At 40.9% G+C, this 21,214-nt stretch overlaps 1 protein-coding gene across 1 annotated transcript; it reads right to left on the reverse strand.

Annotated features, from left to right (window-relative positions):
* Positions 1-389: 389 nt before the first annotated feature.
* Positions 390-19,562, reverse strand: DPPA2 (developmental pluripotency associated 2). Its single transcript, XM_029213709.1, has 9 exons — positions 19,553-19,562; positions 16,810-16,866; positions 12,399-12,514; positions 10,011-10,158; positions 8,220-8,380; positions 7,453-7,506; positions 6,799-7,057; positions 3,114-3,309; positions 390-498 (listed from the first exon to the last, which is right to left on the reverse strand). Exons 1-9 carry the CDS (start codon positions 19,560-19,562, stop codon positions 390-392), a joined length of 1,110 nt encoding a protein of 369 aa, XP_029069542.1.
* Positions 19,563-21,214: the final 1,652 nt, after the last annotated feature.

Here is a 21,214-nt window from a genome sequence, read left to right on the forward strand (position 1 = left end):
ATTCCCATCTGTACTTAAGGCATCAGGCAACATTGAGGATGGCGAGGACAGAGCATAGCAATCATTGGGATGCAAGTCACTTTAACTGTGGGCTCTCCATCATTTATCTCTTTTTTTCATGATTACTAGTAAGGAGTTTGAATCATAATCAAAGACTTCCCAACAAACAAAAGTCCAGGACTAGATGGCTTCACTGGTGTATTCTAACAAACATTTTTTTATATTGAGGTAAAATTGGTATATAACGTTATGTTACAGGTGTACAACATAGTAATTCGATATTTGTGTACACTACAAAACTGATATAAGTCTAGTTACCATCATTACCATACAATTACCCCCCTTCACACATTTCATCCACACCCCACCCCTTCCCCTCCGCTAACCATTTATTTTGTATTAAGACATGGCCCATCTAAAAGCAATGATGTTCGTATGTCCAAACCAGGTTTCTTCCTCTTCCCCATTGCAATTAATCTTTTCATAATTTTCTTATTCCTTTAAAGCAAGTCAGAAAAAAATTTTGGAAAATGGTTAGAATAAGATAGACCATTATATACCAGCCCCTTGAAAATGACCAGTAAAATGAGGAATACCCTTCTGGAGTTTGTGAGTAGTTTGCCCCACAGCCCTAGGATGGTGGGTAAAAAGATTTTATGTAATAAGCAAAGGAACAACATTGTCCACTTAATATCAGGGCTCCTATTCTCTAAACTACAATTGGTTCTACTTCCTTTATCTTTATACTCTCCCTTTCCTCCTCACAGCTTCTCCCCACATCCCCTCTCTGTTCACACTGCTCTTGGTATTCCCATTAAAAATTAAAAAGAAGAAACAGAGGAGGGAAGGAAGGAAGGAAGGAAGGGAAGACACAAACAAGCTCCTTTGACATTACTGCCTCAACTAACTGCTATCTCCTCTAGCTCAGGTAGTAGAGATCATCAATATGACCTGTTCCTAGTTTTTCACATGCTCTGCTCCAACTATCACCTGACCCTCTCAACATACTCTCAAAAAGGCCGCCAATGGTGTACCAAATTCACATTCCTAGCAACACTGCATTAACCATAATCTTACATGGCCATCTCACTACCAACTATTTCCTTCTGAAACTCTCGACCCATTGCTTTTTTTCTCACTTATCTCCCAACCTCTAACTGCACTTTTTCAGTCTTCATTGCTCACCTGCCATGGATAAGCTGCTTCTCTTTTAAGGTTCTTCTGCAGTCCCTTCTAATTCTTACATATTCTTATGTTCAATTTGCATGTTAATGACTCCCAAAGATGTTTCTTTCTAACCCATACTTCTCTGAACACTAGACCCATGTGAAGCATGTCCCATGTATCATTCTTTGCCCTTGAACTGAACTTCTGCCTTTCCTCTAATAAGATGGCATTCTGTTCTCTATACTCCTGCAACTCTTACATTTGTCCCATTCCGCTTCAAATTCTTTACCAAGGTCATAAATTACATCTTTCCAGAATTATTATAGTAATCTCTGACACTCCAATGTAGTCTCTGTCACAAAATTTCAATCTACTTTCTTAAAAAACAAAAAAACCTCAGGACTTCCCTGGTGGTCCAGTGGTTAAGAATCTGCCTTCCAATGTAGGGGATGCGGGATTGATCCCTGGTCTGGGAACTAAGATCCCACATGCCATGGGGCAACGAAGCCCACATGCTCTAGGGCCCACAGGCCACAACTACTGAGTCCACACGCTCTGGAGCCCATGTGCTACAACTACTAAGCCCACACTCCACAGCTAGAAAGAAGCCCACGAGCCGCAACAAAGAGCCCGCACACCGCAATGAAAGATCCCGCATGCCACAATGAAGAGCCTGTGTGCTACAGCTAAGACTTGATGCAGCCAAATAAATAAATAAATAAATATTTTTAAAGTATATAACTTTAAAAAAATAAAAACCTAATTTCCCTTCACACCCATCTTGCATCACCTCCATCCAATTCCATCACCAAAAGCTGAATTTTGTGCTCATGAGTTCCACGTCTATATAAAACCTAAAGCACTGCTTATGTGTATGCACAATGTGTGTTTTCTTGAGTGGAGAAGATGTTGTTATCATTATTTTCTCAAAGAAATCTATGTCCCAAAAGTGACTGAGAAACTATGACCCACAGGATAATATGAGACCTTTAATATAGATATAAAACCTTCAATAGTCTGCTCCTTCCCTTCCCAGACTTATTTGTCAATATAAGCTTCAATCATATTGGCCTATTTGCAATGTAAGCAGGTTATATTCTTCCATGTATTGGTAGGGGCTGTTTCGACTACCAAAATGCCCAAATTTTTACTTTCTAACTGGTAAACTCTTCCTCAGTACATGTAATCCCTTCTGAAGTTTCCCTAAGTCACTGCAATATAGGTACTTTCCAGATAGTTTCATAGCATCTCTTACTCATTTTCATCTCAGCATGCTACATGGGTTTTGTCTTCCTAATTTTTGTATCCCCAGCTAAGTATCTGACATACGGTGAGAACCTAATTTTTTCTTTCTTAAAACAGATCTCTCTAAAATTGAGGCAGTTAATGTCTTAACTTGTCAACTACCTTGTTAAGGTTGCTAAGAAGAAGACACATTTATCTGAGTTCTAATCCACTGCTAAATTTTTTAAAAATTTATTTTATTTATTTTTATTTTTGGCTGCATTGGGTTTCCGTTGCCGTGCGTGGGCTTTTCTCTAGTTGTGACGAGCGGGGCTCGCGGTACATGGCTTCTCATTGCAGTGGCTTCTCTTGTTGCAGAGCACAGGCTATAGGCTCACGGGCTTCAGTAGTTGTGGCTCACGGGCTCCAGAGCACAGGCTCAGTAGTTGTGGCACACGGGCTTAGTTGCTCCGCGGCATGTGGGATCTTCCCGGACCAGGGCTCAAACCCATGTCCCCTGCATTGGCAGGTGGATTCCTAACCACTGCGCCACCAGGGAAGCCCCTGCTAACTTATTTTTGCTTCCTATTTTTGCCTGATCTATATGGCAAATTAAGAAAACAGCATGTTTGCCCTCTGCCTTCTCCTACTAAATTTTTCAGAAACCCATCTAGACATCTATTGTTCTGTGTGTCATATTTAGAAAGATACTTAAGGATTACCTCTTAGCACATTCAGGGCATAACATATTATCTTCTAGGTCTGGGGATGGGAAAGTGCAGGCAGGTAACATGAAGAGAGAGATCATCCTCCTGGGAGTGTTAGGCACCCAGGTCTGACCTGCATGGAACTGCAGGCGAACCCAACCTTCTGTGTCTGCCAAGAGTGGTCTGCCATGGACCACACACCACCGGACACCTAGGCAAGGAAAAAGAAGCAAACATAAACTGCTACGATCAGGTAACTGTACCCCAATCCAATCCCTCAGTGAGTCACTCTTGAATCAACTGAATGAGAAGCATGGAAAATGTAGACCAAAAGACACTGTAATCTAACTTCACAAACTACATAGCACAGAGGACAATAACAATTAACTTTTGGAAAACTTGCTTTGTGTCCAGGATTTTGCTAAGTGACTTACATGTATTAATACATTTATTCTTAAGAACATCATTAATATTTACCTTCTATTTACTTTTCTTATTTACGGGTGAAGTAAGTGAAGCTTACAGTGTTAAAATATCATAATTTTCCCAGAACCAAAACAAGGATCTAGGTATTCTGATTCACAGCCAATTTGCCTAACCATTACATTGTACTGCCTCAACTATAGAAAACAGGCAAAAGGATCTTTTTAAAAAGTCTAACGAACAATCTAATTGGAGAGATGGGATATTTGAGAGACCACAGAGTAGTAAGTCCTATAGATATCAAGTGTCTGAAATTGAGGGAAAGGAGCAATCATTGTAGGCTTAAATATCTATAAAATCTCCCCAGTCAACTGTAAAATAAGAGTAGAGATGACCACGCTCTTGGATTGGAAGAATTAATATTATTTAAATGGCCATACTACACAAAGCAATCTACAGATTTAACGTGATCCCTATCAAATAACCCATGATTTTTCACAGAACTAAAAAAATAGTTCTACAGTTTATACTGAACCATAAAAGACCCAGAATTGCCAAAGCAATCCTGAGGGAAAAGAACAAAGTAGGAGGCATAGCGCTCCCAGGCTTCAGATAACACTACAAATTTGCAGTAATCAAAACAGCATGAAAAAAAAAGACAAAACAGCATGGTATTGGCACAAAAACAGACATATGGATCAATGGAACAGAATAGAGAGCCCAGAAATAAACACACACACTATGCTCAATTAATCTTTGACAAAGAAGGCAAGAATATACAATAGAGAAAAGACATCCTCTTCAGCAAATGGTGTTGGAAAAGTTGGACAGCTGCAAGTAAATCAATGAAGTTAGAACACATACTCATACCATATACAAAAACTCAAAATGGCTTAAAGACTTAAATATAAGACATGATACTATAAGAGAACATAGGCAAAACATTCTCTGACATAAATTGTAGCAGTGTTTTCTTAGGTCAGTCTCCCAAGGCAAAAGAAATAAAAGCAAAAATAAATAAATGGGACCTAATCAAACTTACGAGCTTTTGTACAGCAAAGAAAACCATAAACAAACAAACAAAAAACTTATGAACTGGGAGAAAATATCTGCAAATGACAAGACCGCCAAAGGCGTAATTTCCAAAATATACAAACAGTTCATAACAAAAAAAACAAACAACCCAGTCAAATAATGGGCAGAATACCTAAATAGACATTTCTCCAAAGAAGACGTACAGGTGACCAACGGGCACATGAAAAGATGCTCAATGCCACTAATTATTAGAGAAATGCAAATCAAAACTACACTGAGGTACCACCTCACACCATACAGAATTGCCATCATTAAAAAGTCTACAAATAACAAGTGCTGAAGAGGATGTGGAGAAAAGGGGGAACCCTCCTACACTGTTAGTGGGAATGTAAATTGATATAGCCACTATGGAGAACAGTACAGAGTTCCTTAAAAAAATAAAAACAGAGCTACCATGTGATCCAGCAATCCCACTCCTGGGCATATATCTGGAGAAAAACATGGTTCAAAAGAATACATGCACCCCAGTGTTCATTGCAGAGCTGTTTACAATAGTCAAGACATGGAAGCAACCTAAATGTCCATTGACGGATAAAAAAGATGTGGCACATATACACAATGGAGTATTAGCCATAAAAAAGAATGAAACAATGCCATTTGCAGCAACATGGATGTACCTAGAGATTATCATACTAAGTAAGTCATAAAGAGAAAGATAAATACCATATGATATCACTTATATGTGGAATCTAAAATATGACACAAATGAACTTATCTACAAAACAGAAACAGACACACAGACATAGAGAACACAGACTTGTGGTTGCCAAGGGGGAGGAGGTGTGAGAGGGATGGATTGGGAGTTTGGGATTAGCAGATGCAAACTATTATACACAGAATGGATAAAAAACAAGGCCTTACTGTATAGCACATGGAACTATATTCAATATCCTGTGATAAACCATAATGGAATAGAGTATGAAAAAGAATGTATACATCTATGTATAACTGAGTCACTTTGCTGTACAGTAGGAATTAACACAACATTGTAAATCAACTATACTTCAATAAAATAAATTTAAAAAAATAAATTTTAAAAGAGTAATTTAAAGAGTGTGGCTAGGCACACTCCTGGATCCCAGTAGGTGCTTGATAACTGCTGAATGAAGAGGAACTAAAAGGATGAGTAGGGCTTCCCTGGTGGCACCGTGGTTAAGGATCCACCTGTCAATGCAGGGGACACGGGTTCGAGCCCTGGCCTGGGAAGATCCCACGGGAGTTGCCACGGAGCAACTAAGCTCATGCACCACAACTGCTGAGCCTGCGCTCTAGAGCCCACGAGCCACAACTTCTGAGCCTGCATGCCACAACTACTGAAGCCTGCGCACCTAGAGCCCGTGCTCTGCAGCAGGAGAAGCCACCGCAAGGAGAAGCCTGCGCACTGCCACAAAGAGCAGCCCCGGATCGCAGCAACTAGAGAGTGCCGGCCCGCAGCAACGAAGACCCAATGCAGCCAAAAATAAATTAATTAATTAATAATAAAAAAAAGAGGATCCAGAACACCTCTGGAAACGGGATGGAGAGAGGAAAAGAATTCAAGCCAGAAAAGAGAATGACTTTGTGCTGGCCTGAGGTAGGGTCTGATGGAAATGTAAACAGAAATATCAGAGTGGAGCAAGAATTGGAGAAAGATGGGGCTAAGTTATTCTCGAGATTTCTCAAGAGGACAGGGGCCCCAAATATTTTAATTATCATTGCCTACTTTTAGGATACCGAGTTGTATTTCATAAGCCTCACAATCGTTCTATCAAGTAGAATAGTTGAACTCTTCATTTTATAAATCAGGATACCAGGGTTTATGCTGAGCAACTTGCCAGTGTCACATACCTAGGAAGTGGTAAGACGAGGGTTTGAACCATGGTCATTTTAATTAATTCTTCCAATCCAATAGAAAGGGGAAGACCTCAGGCTGTGACTGACCACATTACCAGATTATGCTTTCTTCCCACCTTGGATCTGTGCTTAGCGATGAGAAAGTGTCCCCACTCAGCCACCTGGCTTAGAGAGCCATTCAGGCAAAACTTGGCTAGCTATCAATCACAAGATAAGCCCTCTATGAACCTAACGTCCCATCTGCAGATATTTTAACTAACGCTTTCCCTTTAACTACCATCAGTATTGGACTAATAAAAGTGTGCCTTTTTTCTCTGGCATGGTAACCATTTTTTAAGGTTGATCTTACCGGAAGCTTGCGGCAGAAAGGACTCAACAGAGGTAGGCAGGGGACGTGAATTTACAGCCTTAGGTTGAACAGCTCTTGCAGCAATTCTTGACCATGCTGCCAACATGGCTGCCTGAGCTGAAGTTATCACTTCAACCATGTTAGTCCTTTCCTCATTCTCACTCATCTTCCTTTTCTGAACACTTGCTGTCTTGGTCACCGTCTTGTGTTTCCCTGGACATGACTGCAATCTGGCCTCCCGTGATGATTCAGGAATATACTGCAAATGGAATTCACGATGAGTATGCAGTGAAGTGTCACTGCCCCAAGGACATTTGGGTTGATTTTATCATTCTTCGTACATTGACCTGTGTATGTCAGTGTGGGAAGGGTTTAGGAATGTTAGTTTCCTCAGAGCAGTGGTTCTTAACTGAGAGAAATTTTGATTGTCAAAACTGTGTATAGGGGAAGGGAGATGACTGACACATTGTGGGTAGAATCCATGGATATTTAGGCTACTAAACATCCTAAAATGCACAGGACAAACCCCAGGACAAAAAGAAATTGGCCCGAAATGTCAATTGTCTTGGTTGAGAACCCTTGCCACCATATAGAGATGGTGGAGAGGAGGAAAAATTCACAATCAGAACTTACATCACGACACTCCTCACTCACCTGATCTTTTTCAGGATAAGCATGTTTCTGGAGTCTCAGATAAACTTCTATTTTCTAAGGAAATTAAGAAGGAAAATAAAAATTAAAACCTGCAGACTTCCCTGGTGGCACAGTTGTTAAGTATCTGCCTGCCAATACAGGGGACATGGGTTCAATCCCTGCTCCGGGAAGGTCCCACATGCCGTGGAGCAACTAAGGCTCTAGAGCCCCAGGCCCACAACTACTGAAGCCCACATGCCACAACTACTGAAGTCTGCACACCTAGAGCCCATGCTCCACCACAAGAGAAGCCACCGTAATGAGAAGTCCATGCACCACAACGAAGACCCAAAAATAAATAAATAAATAAATAAATAAATAAATTTAAAATTAATTAATTAATTAAAAATTAATTTGGGGCTTCCCTGGTGGCGCAGTGGTTGAGAGTCCACCTGACAATGCAGGGGACATGGGTTCGAGCACTGGTCTGGGAAGATCCCACATGCCGCGGAGCAACTAGGCCTGTGAGCCACAACTACTGATCCTGCACGTCTGGAGCTTGTGCTCCGCAAGAAGAGAAGCCACGACAGTGAGATGTCCGCGCACCACGGGCCAATGAAGGGTGGCCCCCACTCACTGCAACTAGAGAAAGCCCACGCACAGAAACGAAGACCCAACAGAGCCATAAATAAATAAATAAATAAATAAATAAATAATTTAAAAAATTAAAAGCTGGCAGAGCTCCCATACTTGTTGCAAGCACCAGAGATTCCTACCAGTGCACTCACCTGACCATCGGTACTCAAATTAAGTTGTTGGCACCATTTCCGCAAAGTATCCCGACTCACGTTGTTAATTGGAGGCAATATGGTTGGCAAGGGATAAATAGGTTTACAACAACTAGATTTTGGGCAAGCTTTGAACTGTTCATCTGTTTGAGGAGAATGAACTGAGAAAAGAAGAGAACCAAAGTAGTAATAATATAATATTTGTAAATTCTTTAAAATTTTACAAAGTTCTCACTTATTTCTCATAACCCAATTTGTACATATACATATCAGCTATTTTTCCTCATCTTACAAATAAGGTAATAGATTCAGGAGTTAAATGACTTACCCAAGATCACCACCATTAAAAATGGCAGACCTGGGACTCAAATACACATTTTGAAATTCTAAATTCCACTTTTTTTACACTACCTATAGCAACCTGCTTTTTGCAGCCATAAACAACCACCTGGATAGAACATTATATTGGATTGCTCCTCCAAAATGTGTAGATGTTGGACCACAAAATATCTGTCCTTACAGAAATAATTAAAACCACCCCATCCAACAATGGTCCTCCATTCTGTCAACCTGCCTCATTTTTCTCTACAGAGAAAATGTACCTTGTCTCACATCACTCTGCTTAACTTATCACTGTCTACTTTATCTGGAAGCCCTCATTATTTGCCCCCAAAATAAAATCATTCTGAAAATACTTATTCAATGCCTTCATATGAAGCCCTGATACAAAGGGTCATGATATTAAGCGCCGCTAGATATTTGATCAGTAATTGCTCACCAAGCAAAAGACTAGTTGCTTTTCAAAATAATTTAGTCTCCCAAATACCATCTGATCTTATATGTGGAATCTAAAAAGACTGAACTCAGGAACGGAGAGTAGATTGGTGGTTGCCAGGAATTGGGAGTAGGGGAAATGGGAAGATGTTGATCAAAGGGTACAAATTTTCAATTATGAGTAAGTTCTAGGGATCTAATGTATAGCATGGTGACTACAGTTAATAGTATAATGTATGCTTAAAAATTGAGAAGACAGTAAATCTTAAAATGTTCTCACCACAGTGGGGGAAAAGTTAACTATGTGAGGTGATGGATGTGTTAATTAACCTTATTTTGATAATCATTTTGCAATATATATGTACATCAATCATCACCCTGTACACCTTAAAATTACACCATGTTTTATGTGTCAGTTATATCTCAAAAAAGCTCGAAATAAAAGAAAAAGGAAAATGCTCGGAATGATTTGGTTTTCATAAGAAGTATGTAAAAATGGAAAGAAGATTGAGCTTCATGGGTTGGGAATTTGAGCTCACATCTAGCTGCCCCATGAAGTCATGCTCTGTCCAAAGCACTCCACATGCCTAGTTTTTTGGGTTTTTTTGTTTGTTTGTTTGTTTTGCGGTACGCGGGCCTCTCACTGTTGTGGCCTCTCCCGTCGCAGAGCACAGGCTCCGAACGCGCAGGCTCAGTGGCCATGGCTCACGGGCCCAGCCGCTCCGCGGCATGTGGGATCTTCCCAGACCGGGGCACGAACCTGTGTCCCCTGTATCGGCAGGCGGACTCTCAACCACTGCGCCACCAGGGAAGCCCACATGCCTAGTTTTTGTGTCTTTTTAAAAGCAAGACAGTAATGGTGCTTAGCAAATGAGCAGTATGAGAGTTTGAGAAATCTCCTACCACAGATAATTAGGTGAGATTTAAACTGGGTGTTGCATAGTTAAAGGACAGGGGAAGAAGAATCTTCCAGAGCTGGAGGAGCAGCAAACTGAGCTCACTCTGTTGCTCTCATACCTTGATCATCTGGACTCAGTGACTCCACTTTGACTTCTGAAGTTGAAGAAACACTTGGTTCCGTTAGATGGTCTTCAACAATTTCCTCATTAACTGGAATCAATGTAAGAACCATATTTTCTTCACCTAAGACCTCTTCAAAGAAGTTCTGGAAAAGCAAGGCTCAATCACTGATTCTCATTTAATGCTGTACAACTAAAATGTTTACTTTCATGGCACAACTAATGAATAAGAGAAGCCAATAGCTGGATGGAGAGACTGAGATTCCCTGAATTTGGTATTGATTCATAGGCCCTTTATTAGATGGGAAAAACAATGAGGAAATGGGCAAAAGCAGATTTACATGTGGATTTTAAGAGGAAATTAAAGCATAGATCTTGGGTTTGGGGAAACCATTTCCTTCATGGCCTTCCTCTCCATCAGTTAAAACACCAAATACTTTCATTTTATCTCCTAAATCTGTGTAGAAGGTGTTTCTGCCTTTTCATCTTCTGTTGTGTGATTCACGTTATCATCACTGGCAGGATCAGTAATCTCCTGTGATTCCAATCCATTCTGGCTCCTTTCTGCAGACTGCTCTCCTGCTCGTTCAAAATACTTCAGTTAAAAGACAAAACTCCCTAGTATAGCCTGTAAGTTCTTGAACAGCCGGGCCCCCTGTCTGCCTTTCCAGCTTAAGAGCCCTGAGCTTTCTGACCTTCAGCCATACCAACCTTGTTTCAGCCCCAAGACCGGTGGGGAGCAAATGTATCTGTCTTACCCTCCATTGCTATCGCAGGGCTTACACAGTGCCCAGCAAAGAGTGGACACTCAGTGTTCTTTTAACAATTTCATGAATGAAAGATAAAGTGGATAGGTAGGAAGGAACTGATATTTACTGGTTTTGTACAGTCCACATGCACTGTGCCAGGAGCTTTTTGTATTTCTCATTTAATCCTATAACATACTTGTAGTAATTTATTAGTTTTCATATTTTAGAAATTAGGCAACTGAGGCTCAGAAATTACATGACCGATAACATAGAGTCACGTATGCTTAAGTTTCTAGCTTTTCCTCTCCAATCCAAGGGTGAATAAACTCCATTCCAGCTCAATTGTAATATTCTCTTCTCTGAACAGCTAAGTGTATCCGATGCGGCCAGGCCCGTCCCCGTCCCCCCCAACCCCCGCCCACCCCCCGGTTTAAATCTCTTCAAAGACTTCCCCTTGCTCTGCACTTCAGCTAGCAAAAGGGATTTTGCCTTTGTACACCACTTTTTCAAAGCACTCCAGGAAACATTTCACTGGTCAGCTTAAAAAAAAGAAGGACATTATTGGGAGAATATCGCTCCACTCAAGAGGTAAGCAGCTATATGACTTGCCCATAATCATATACTTCATATTGGCCAATTCAGTTCTCTAGCCCGGTATAGTGACCCCTGCAAATACCTATGAAACCTACTCAATTTATATTTTCCTCTAGTCCAGGGCTACCCAAGCCTAGTCAGGAAACCCTTTGGTACCAAGGCCATTGGGAGTAGGTTTGCTTCTTACTCCTGGGGGAAAGAAACCTACTAGTCACATCACTTTCTGACCTTATCCACGTTACCCTTTTCACTTTCTTTTTACGGCAGCTCTCCATTTCTTTACCGTTTTATCTTGCCCAGCTACAACATGTCTTTCTACAAAATAAATATCTTACTTTGAACTAGGAACAGAAATATTTAGTTTCTCCTTTTTTACTTTCACCCAAGTTGTATACCGCAATCACATGAAAGAAAAGTAATAATTCGCTTGCAAAGGGGGCAGATTCTCAGATAAGAGATTTCTTACATCCAGAAAGACGGAAATATAAGTGAGCTCTAGAAAGGCTTTAAAAAGTGAATCTGTGGGAAAATAAATGAAATTCAAACCAAACTTACCTTCTCACAATTTGGGTGTGCCATTCCAAGGAACTCTCAGAGAAAGGCAGAGCCGGCAACGTTAAGGATATCTGCAATTTAATCCTCTTAACCTGAGGTTTCTAGTCCAATTTCTCCTTTTATAAGCAAATGTCTCCTACTTCCTGTTTTCCAGAAGAGCTGTCTTCCTTCCTCCTCTTTTCCCCCTCCCTTGTTATCTGACAGTGTGATAATTTCATCAGTTTTATACCCAGGCTTGTCTACTAGGCAAGAGTTAAGTTATTGGGTAATTAATATCACTCCTGATTTTTTAAAAAATTTTTGGGTTTTATTCCTTTATGGTGAGACTTAGGTGAAACTTGAAAATGACAAACACTTGTTGACAAGTTACAAACAAATAAACAATCTTTGTAAACAATATTGGTGATGGATTGAATGATGCTTTGTGGAGGGAATAGAAGTTCAAAGGTATTTTATAACTGATTTATGCCCATGGGTGTGTCACTCACTAGGAGATTAGATTTAGATCGTAGGGACTGGATAACAGGATCTCTTCTGGATCTAGACCTAAACACAGGTTTTAAGCCTGCAATAATGGCGATCTGAGTAGAAGGGAAAGGTTTGGCTATTCAGAATAAGAACAGCAGAAGCCATAACGCTAAGGCAAGTGATGTACTAATGAATGCAGGAGAAGGAACTGCAAAAACTTGGGAATTGCTGGAGGATAATGTTGGGGGCAGGATGTGATGAGACAGGAGGCTGGAAAAGTCACAGATGTTTTTATAGGTCACTCTAAAGGAGCCAGAGTTTCTAAAGGAAAATATATTCACAAACAGTATGGCAACTCTGACATTCGCTGGTCTCACAATGGGCTTTCTCTTCCCCTAGGTAAATGGTCTGGTCCATCAGTCTCAGGACCCAGGGAGCCGAGATCAGTTTAACTTAAATATTATATTATATTCAAAGTGCAAGGGCTCTGCCTCAGTTTGCTGAAGAGCTGGTTGGAAAATTAAACTATGAGACTCCACCCCAGACCTTCAGAATCAGATCCTTAAGGGCAGGACCCAGAAATCTGTGCTTCAACCAGCCCTCAGGGTTGTTCTTATGCACCTAAAAGTCTGTAAACATTGGCTAGATCAGGGTGTGACCAAATGGTTTTGGATTAGGCAGATAATGCTTGGAATCCTGGCTCCTCCCTTCCAAGATGGAAACTGAATTGGCCCATAGAGATTCAGCCAAGAAAACACTCCATCTCCCCACTTGGGTGTGGCCCCTACCTACAGGCTTTTTCTGTTTGATTTAGAAGGGAGGTGACCTGGTAACCTGAACAGATTGATTCCAGTGCCTTAGGTTAGGATGGGACTTCAAGTGGGAAGACCATTCATTACCATATTTGTTTTCTTAGCGTTTATTACAATATAATTATCTTATTTATTTTCTTGGGTTTTCCCCTCTGTTTTTTTAAAATATTATATTATGGGAAAGTTCAAACATATAAAAGCAGACAGTTCACAGTGTATACCTATATCAAATCATCACAATGTACACTTTAAACATCTTAGAATTTTATTTGTCAATTATACCTCAATAAAGCTGAAAAAAAAGAAAAAAATAATAAAAGAAGACAGTAATATCACCAGCCCTCATGGATCCATCATCCAGCTTTGAACAACTATTGACTCCCAGCCAATCTGTTTTCACCTAAACCACCACCTATTCCCCCTCTCTTGGTTTATTTTAAAAGAAATACCAGACTTCATAGCTTTCATTCATAAATTCGGGGAAAAAAAAGACTTTTTCCAACTATAGTTACAATATCTTTTTCATATCTAAAAATAATTTAAAATAATTTTTTAATATTATTGCACTATTCAGTCTGTTTAAACATCCAGCAGTATTTAAATATGCAATTATCTCATACTCTCATTTTCTTGTTTTAACAATCTGTTGGAATCAGGATCCAGATAAGGGCTACACACCGTGATTAGATATGTGCCTTAATATAAAATAGATAAGGGCCTACCGTATAGCACAGGGCATGTTTCTCAAAACTCTGTAATGACCTATATGGGAAAAGAATCTAAAAAACAGTGGATATGGGAATTCCCTGGCAGTCCCGTGGTTAGGACTCTGCACTTCCACTGCAGGGGACACGAGTTCAATTCCTGGTAGTGGAACTAAGATCCCGAAAGCTGCGCAGCGTGGCCAAAAAAACAAAACAAAAAAGAGTGGATATATATATGTATAACTGATTCACTTTGCTGTAGAACAGAAACTAACACAACATTTTAAATCAACTATACTCCAATAAAAATTTTTTTTAAAAAAGGATATGTGCCTTAAATTTTCTTTTCCTTTTTCTTTTTGGCCACACTGCACGTAGGATATTAGTTCCCTGAGCAGACCAGGGATCCAACCCTGGGCCCTAGTCAGGGAGAGCACGGAGTCCTAATCACTGGACCGCCCGGGAATTCCCACCTTAAATTTTCTTTAATCTGTAAATTCTCCCTCCATCTTTTATTTTCCTCACAAATTTTGTTTTTGTTCCTATTATTGCTTAAAGAATTGTGTGAATTTCCTGTAGTTTTATACCTAGGTTTTGCTAATTTCATTTGTACTTCCACTTTAAGCTAGTCTTCTATCCTCTGCATTTATTGTAAATGGGCTTGATCAGGCTTCCCTGGTGGCGCAATGGATGAGAGTCCGCCTGCCAATGCAGGGGACACGGGTTCGTGCCCCGGTCCGGGAAGATCCCACATGCCACAGAGCGGCTGGGCCTGTGAGCCATGGCCCGCTGAGCCTGCGCTTCTGGAGCCTGTGCTCCGCAGCGAGAGAGGCCACAGCAGTGAGAGGCCCACGTACCGCAAAAAAAAAAAAACACTCTTTCCCTTTCTCTTCACTCATTTGACTCCGCATTCTTTAAACTTATTTTTTTTAACTTATTTTTAATTCAAGTATATCTGACATATAACATTGTGTAAATTTAAGGTGTACATGTTAATTTGATACGCCTGTATATTGTAATACTGTTGCCATTATAGCTATAATTAGCATTCTATCCTGTTCTTTAAGTGTAAATGCCAGTTTCTTGTAGTGACCCTAAAAGAGTTTACTCCTGTTATTCTCTTATTCCTTTTCTTCATAGAATTTCTTTAAATCTGTATATATTTGAAATTTTGATTGTTTAACTTCATCTCCCCAGTTAGACAGCAGGCTCCAGAGAGCAATGGTCTAACCTAGAGCATTGCACTGTATCAGGTTCAGAACAGAGGCTCAATCAATGCTGGTTATTCATCCTGCATCAGCCTCTATTCCCTGCCCCCCACACCATGCCACCAACTCCCTTTTGAGTAGATGGTCCTCTCTGTGCTGCTGCTCTAATGGATATGCTGTAACTGCTGATAACGGACTGACCTGACTCTCTCCTGTCAGACTGTGACATTGTGAAGTTCTCAGACTCACCTTTATTCTCCCCATGCTCAGCTCAGTGCCTGGTTTAGAGAAGGCTCTTAATTAGGCACAACAAAGGACTCAAATCTTATTACACCAATTTCAGTTTAGGGCTCAGTATATACCTCAAAGCTGAAAAGCAGCCACTAAATGGATGTTAAGCTATAAAAAATAACCTAGACTGTAGGGTAGAGATTTTAAAAAGAAAAAAAATTGTTTATGTATACTTGGATTCTAATATTATTCCAATAATAGAGAATAGTTCTGAAATAAAAATGCATTACCTATTTCAAATATATTTTATTTACCATATTGTAAGTTAAATATTTAAATACATTGTATTTTTTTGTTTAGATAAATGTTTTTCAAAAGTTTTTCTTTTTTTTTTTTTTTTTAATCAAAGGAACATGCTCTGTAATAGTAAATGTTCATGGAGCACCAATATGTAACAGATAAAAGTGGAGCAACTCTGGTTGAAAAATAAAGAAACATAAGACATCCCCACAGAACCCTCAGGTGCTGAGAAACAGTTTGGAAACTATGGTTTGGTATCACTCTCATGTGGAAGGGACAGCTACTGAGTTCTTCAGTTTTCTGAGGAGGAAGATAAAAGATGCACTCTGAAAGATGTTCCCAACTTTGCCACATCCTTCATTTCAAGAAATTCCCACTTCCAAGCACTACTGAAAATTCATTTCTACTTTAGAGCGGTAGTTACAGATCTTCGTCTTCTGATCGAGAATAAATGAGCATTTTTGCTTTTTTTTTTTTTCTGAAAAAAATATCTCTTCTCTATCATGAAGCAACAGTCACAATTAGGAGAATCTTAAATTCAGAATCCAGACAAGTAAGGTCTATCCTCTGTTCTGTATGACTCAGAAGATGTGGTTAGGACAGAGCATGGCAGTCAGGGGACATGAGGTGGGAAGGACAATTTTTTTGTTGTTGTTGTTTTGCGGTACACGGGCCTCTCACTGCTGTGGCCTCTCCCGTTGCGGAGCACAGGCTCCGGACGCACAAGCTCAGCGGCCATGGCTCACGGGCCCATCCACTCCGCGGCATGTGGGAATCTTCCCGGACCGGGGCACGAACCCATGTCCCCTGCATCGGCAGGCAGACTCTCAACCACTGCGCCACCAGGGAAGCCCAGTTCAACTTTTTGAACATAACTTTTTATTCTGTCTAGTTCCTTTCCTTTCTGGTCTAATAGTTTTTCTGTCTCCTTTTCCCCACCTAACTCCTAAAACACTGATGTCCCATGAGGTTGCATTTCTCTATTCTTGATCATGCTTCATGCTTTTCTAGAGCAGCTTCACCCATTTTTCCAATTTCAACCTCCACCTACATGCTGATGACTCCCATATATGTATTTCTAGCCCAATCTTTTTGCCTGCCTTACTGACCCAAGTTTTGGCATATCAGGCTATGCACTTCAAACTTAGTAAGAAGTAAACTCAGTGACATCCTTACCAACTTTCACCTCCTTTGGTATTTCTTCTTGAGATGTGTTATCATCCACCCAGTCACCTAAAGGCAGAAACGTAACAACTACTTAAAACACCCCTTCTCCTTAAACTCCAATAGGTCAAAGTCCTGTGGAGTCAAACATGTACACATCTTGCTTGATTTTGCCTCTCCTATAATTCTACTGCCATTGCCTTATTTCTTGTCTAAAGCATCTCTAACCTGTTATTGAAATCTCTCACTGATCATATTACCTCCCAGCCAACCTATCCTGTCTTTTTTTAATTGAAGTATAGTTGATTTACAATGTTGTGTTAGTTTCAGGTGTACAGCAAAATGATTCAGTTTTATACACACACACACACACACACACACACACACACACATTCTTTTTCAGATTCAACCCATTCTGTGTGTTTTGTTTGTTTGTTTGTTTTTTTGTCTCCACCAGGTCTTAGTCGCAGCCCGTGGGCTCTTCCTTGCGGCGGCATGAGGGCTCCAGAGTGCGCAGGCTTAGTTGCCCTGTGACATGTGGGATCTTAGTTTCGCAACTGAGGATCTAACCCGTGTCCCCTGCATTGGAGGGCAGATCAGGGAAATCCTTAACCCATTCTTTTTTCTTAATTTATTTATTTTTAATTTTATTTAGTTATTTTTTTTGGTTGTGTTGGGTCTTTGTTGCTGCACGTGGGCTTTCTCTAGTTGCAGAGAGTGGGGGCTACTCTTCGTTGCAGTGCACGGGCTTCTCATTGCAGTGGCTTTTCTTGCTGTGGAGCACGGGCTCTAGGCGAAGGGGCTTCAGTAGTTGTGGCACGCGGGCTTAGTTGCTTTGCAGCATGCAGGATGTTCTTGGACCAGGGACTGAACCCGTGTCCCCTGAATTGGCAGGTGGATTCTTAACCACTGCGCCATGAAGGAAGTCTCCCAACCCATTCTTGATGATGCTTGATGTATGTTACCTCAAGTTGAGTTTCATAACTAGGGAATTTAGTGTCTGTGCTGTGCGCACTAGGGTGAGATAGGAAGCAGTTTTATTTATTTATTTTTAATGAAATTACTCTATTTATTTATTTATTGGCCGCACTGCGTAGCATGCAGGGTCTTATTTCTCTGACCAGAGATCGAACCTGCTCCCCTTGCAGTGGAAGTGCAGAGTCTTAACCACTGGACCACCAGAGAAGTCACAGGAAGTAGTTTTAGAGGTTTAGAATTGGCGTCCCCACTGTGATAGCTCTTATCCCACAGGCCAAGGATCCAATGTGGTGGTTACTTCATCTGTCAAGTATATCAATTCCAATTATACATTCAGAGACTGAGAAAATGATCCCTGGGTGTCTTCATAAAAACAGTGGGCCTACCGGAGCTAGACTTTAGCCAGGACTCAGCTATTATGGGGCTGCTTTAAGCCCCCAACCTAACAAAAAGGGGGTCGTGATGGTAATTTGGGTATCAAAGTCAATTCAGATCCTGTGTCCAATAGTCTTTAAAATCTCTCATTTCTCTTTTCCAGTGTACAGTCACATCGTTAAATGCCTATATATCCCTTTGGAGAAAGACGGGGGAATAATTATAAGAAATACTTATTATGGAGGCTTCCCTGGTGGCGCAGTGGTTGAGAATCCGCCTGCTGATGCAGGGGACACGGGTTCGTGCCCCGGTCCGGGAAGATCCCACATGCCGCGGAGCGGCTGGGCCCGTGAGCCATGGCCGCTGAGCCTGCGCGTCCGGAGCCTGTGCTCCGCAACGGGAGAGGCCGCAACAGTGAGAGGCCCGCGTTTAGCTGCCTCGGCTAAAGTTTTAAGTCTCTGTAGCTCTGCGACTTTATCTATTAGAGCTTCTGTTTGCTGTGTCCATTCATCTAACATCAGGAGATGTGGGCCTCTGTAAATGACTAGGGGCTGTTTGGCTCTCACATCTCATACTTCATCTTCCAATGCTTGTTAATGGCCTTCAGTTTCTCATTATCTTATTGATGGACATTAATATGACTTACAAGTAACCAGCCAACTCCACTAACTTTGTAGTTGCTTTTACACCTATATTTTCCAAATGCCTGAATTATTGCATTTGTGAGGGCATTCCCCTCTACAAGGACATTTTCCCAGATCACCTCCAGTAAAATCTTCAGCAATTGGACCACCATTGTAGGCCAGGGATTATCCATCCCCCATATAGCACCCAGAATGTTCTCCTTTTGTGTTCACCAGCAGGTCAGTGAGCCAGTTCCAGAATCTCATCTTATTACCTGGTTTTTCCTGACTGCTCCTGGCACAATAGGTATTTGTTCGTATGTTCCAAGAAGCAGATGGCAAGAAGGGATTAGGTATGCAAGAGATTCGGTATAGAAAATAACTGCGAATGAAAGTAAGAAGGGAGCTGGAAGGCTGGGAGAGTTGTCAGACCATGACGTAGGTCTGACCCCTGTGAAGGAGAAGGAAGGGAGTATGGGTAGGAAGAGTCTTGAACTGCAGTGCAGTTCTAAGGAAGTTTCAGCAAGGCTGATGAAGAGTCCTTGAGTCTAAGCCATAAGAATGCCCCTGCTTTAGAATTCCTGCTACACTTAGTGGCTGGGAGGAGCAGATGGGAGTTATAGCATAGGTGTGAATTTCACAGCAGTGGTGTTAAAGACGGTGCCAGTGACCTGCAGTACAGAGTTGAAAGGCACATTTGCGTGATCACCACACCATAATGCTATACTCCCTTTGCTTGAATGCCTTGAAGAAAGGGAAGAGAAATAGAGTATACTTACGTTGGGGCATTCCTCGTCTGAGCACATCAACACTTTATGCTTCCCTCTGAAATTATAATTACACTCAATGATGGGAAAAGAGCAGGGGCCAAATCACTTGGCTTAGAAATCATTTCAGGAAAAATGTTGACATCTGCCCGTAGTAAGTGAGCTGCCGCAAATGGAGAGAAGCTTTATGGAAAAATATTTCCCAACCTATGGACTGTTAATAGTAAGTGGCTTGTTCCATCACTTTATTTCCATTTGAAGCTATTTTAAATTGAGTTTCTTACCTCTTCCTGACCAGCACTATTATCAGTCTTACCAGGGACTTTCTGGGTCCAGGACTCAGAAGTGGCAGTAAAAATAGCTAGGGCAACTACAATAGGGTTGTCTGATCTTGAACCTTTTCTTGAATGTAATAGTTGTACAGTCCCTTTGTCTGAGTTATTTATCACAAATCTTTTAGCCATGTTGAGGGTAGTGACCACTGCAATCTTCTTCCTTCTTTTAGGTCTGCGCTGAGGCATTGCTGGACTAGCTAATATCAGGTCTCTCTCTCTCTTGCTCTCTCTCTTTTTTTTTGAGGGGGAGGGGTTGGTTTTAGTTGAGTTATATATATATTTTTTTTTTCTTCCAATTGTATCTGGATAATATCTGATCTCCTCTCAAATGTGACAATTTCTGGACCATTTCTGCTGAGGTGAGCATATTCTGCAAACAGGTCTCATGATCAGTGTTCAAAAGTAAGGTATTACTACCATTTTTTAAAAGATGAACATTATTGGGCTTCCCTGGTGGCGCAGTGGTTGAGAGTCCGCCTGCCGATGCAGGGGACACGGGTTCGTGCCCTGGTCTGGGAAGATACCACATGCCGCAGAGCGGCTGGGCCTGTGAGCCGTGGCTGCTGAACCTGCGCGTCCGGAGCCTGTGCTCCGCAATGGGAGAGGCCACAACAGTGAGAGGCCCACTTACCGCAAAAAACAAAACAAAACAAACAAAAGATGAACATTATTTATCTCAATAGTTCAAAATAGAGTATGGAGAGAGTAATGTATGGTAGTAGACACTAAGAATAATATCCTCCCCTTCTCTGTCTGCTTTCTCTGGCCTTGCTTTATACCAAAATTAGGCAAAATGATTCAACGTAAGAATTATGATTTTGTAGCATTAATGTCTTCCCAACAAGTGACTTTAAAAAAGAATGCATGTTTACACAATCTCTCATAAATTGTTTATTTTTTCTGGAGAGAATAAGAGGGAAATAAAAGTTAATAAAAGGATTCACATTCCCGTCTTTGTTCTGAGCAGCACAAATTCCCAGTTTACTAACCTTGCTATCACTACTCAAATTATGTTGTTGGCACCAACTACCCAAAGTGTTCAAGATAGCCCATCCATAGGAGGCAGACTGCTCGGCTAGGGAAGTATTCTATTCTGGGCAACTTAACGTTGAAGAACAGAAGCTAAGAAAGAATTTAATAAAATAGTCATAAAGAGCATTTGCATAGACTGTCAATTTATGAAGTATATTATATATATTATCTCATTAATTCTTATAATCCTGTGAGATAAATATTATGATCACTGCTATTCAGGTAACAGATACTCAATATCAACCATCTACTAAAATAGCACCTGTGGTCTCAAACCTAGGTCTTGGACTTCTAACTTCCTTAATCT

Source organism: Monodon monoceros, unplaced genomic scaffold, assembly GCF_005190385.1.
Source record: "Monodon monoceros isolate NGI ecotype Baffin Bay Population unplaced genomic scaffold, NGI_Narwhal_1 Super_Scaffold_11, whole genome shotgun sequence".
Taxonomy (NCBI): Eukaryota; Metazoa; Chordata; class Mammalia; order Artiodactyla; family Monodontidae; genus Monodon; species Monodon monoceros.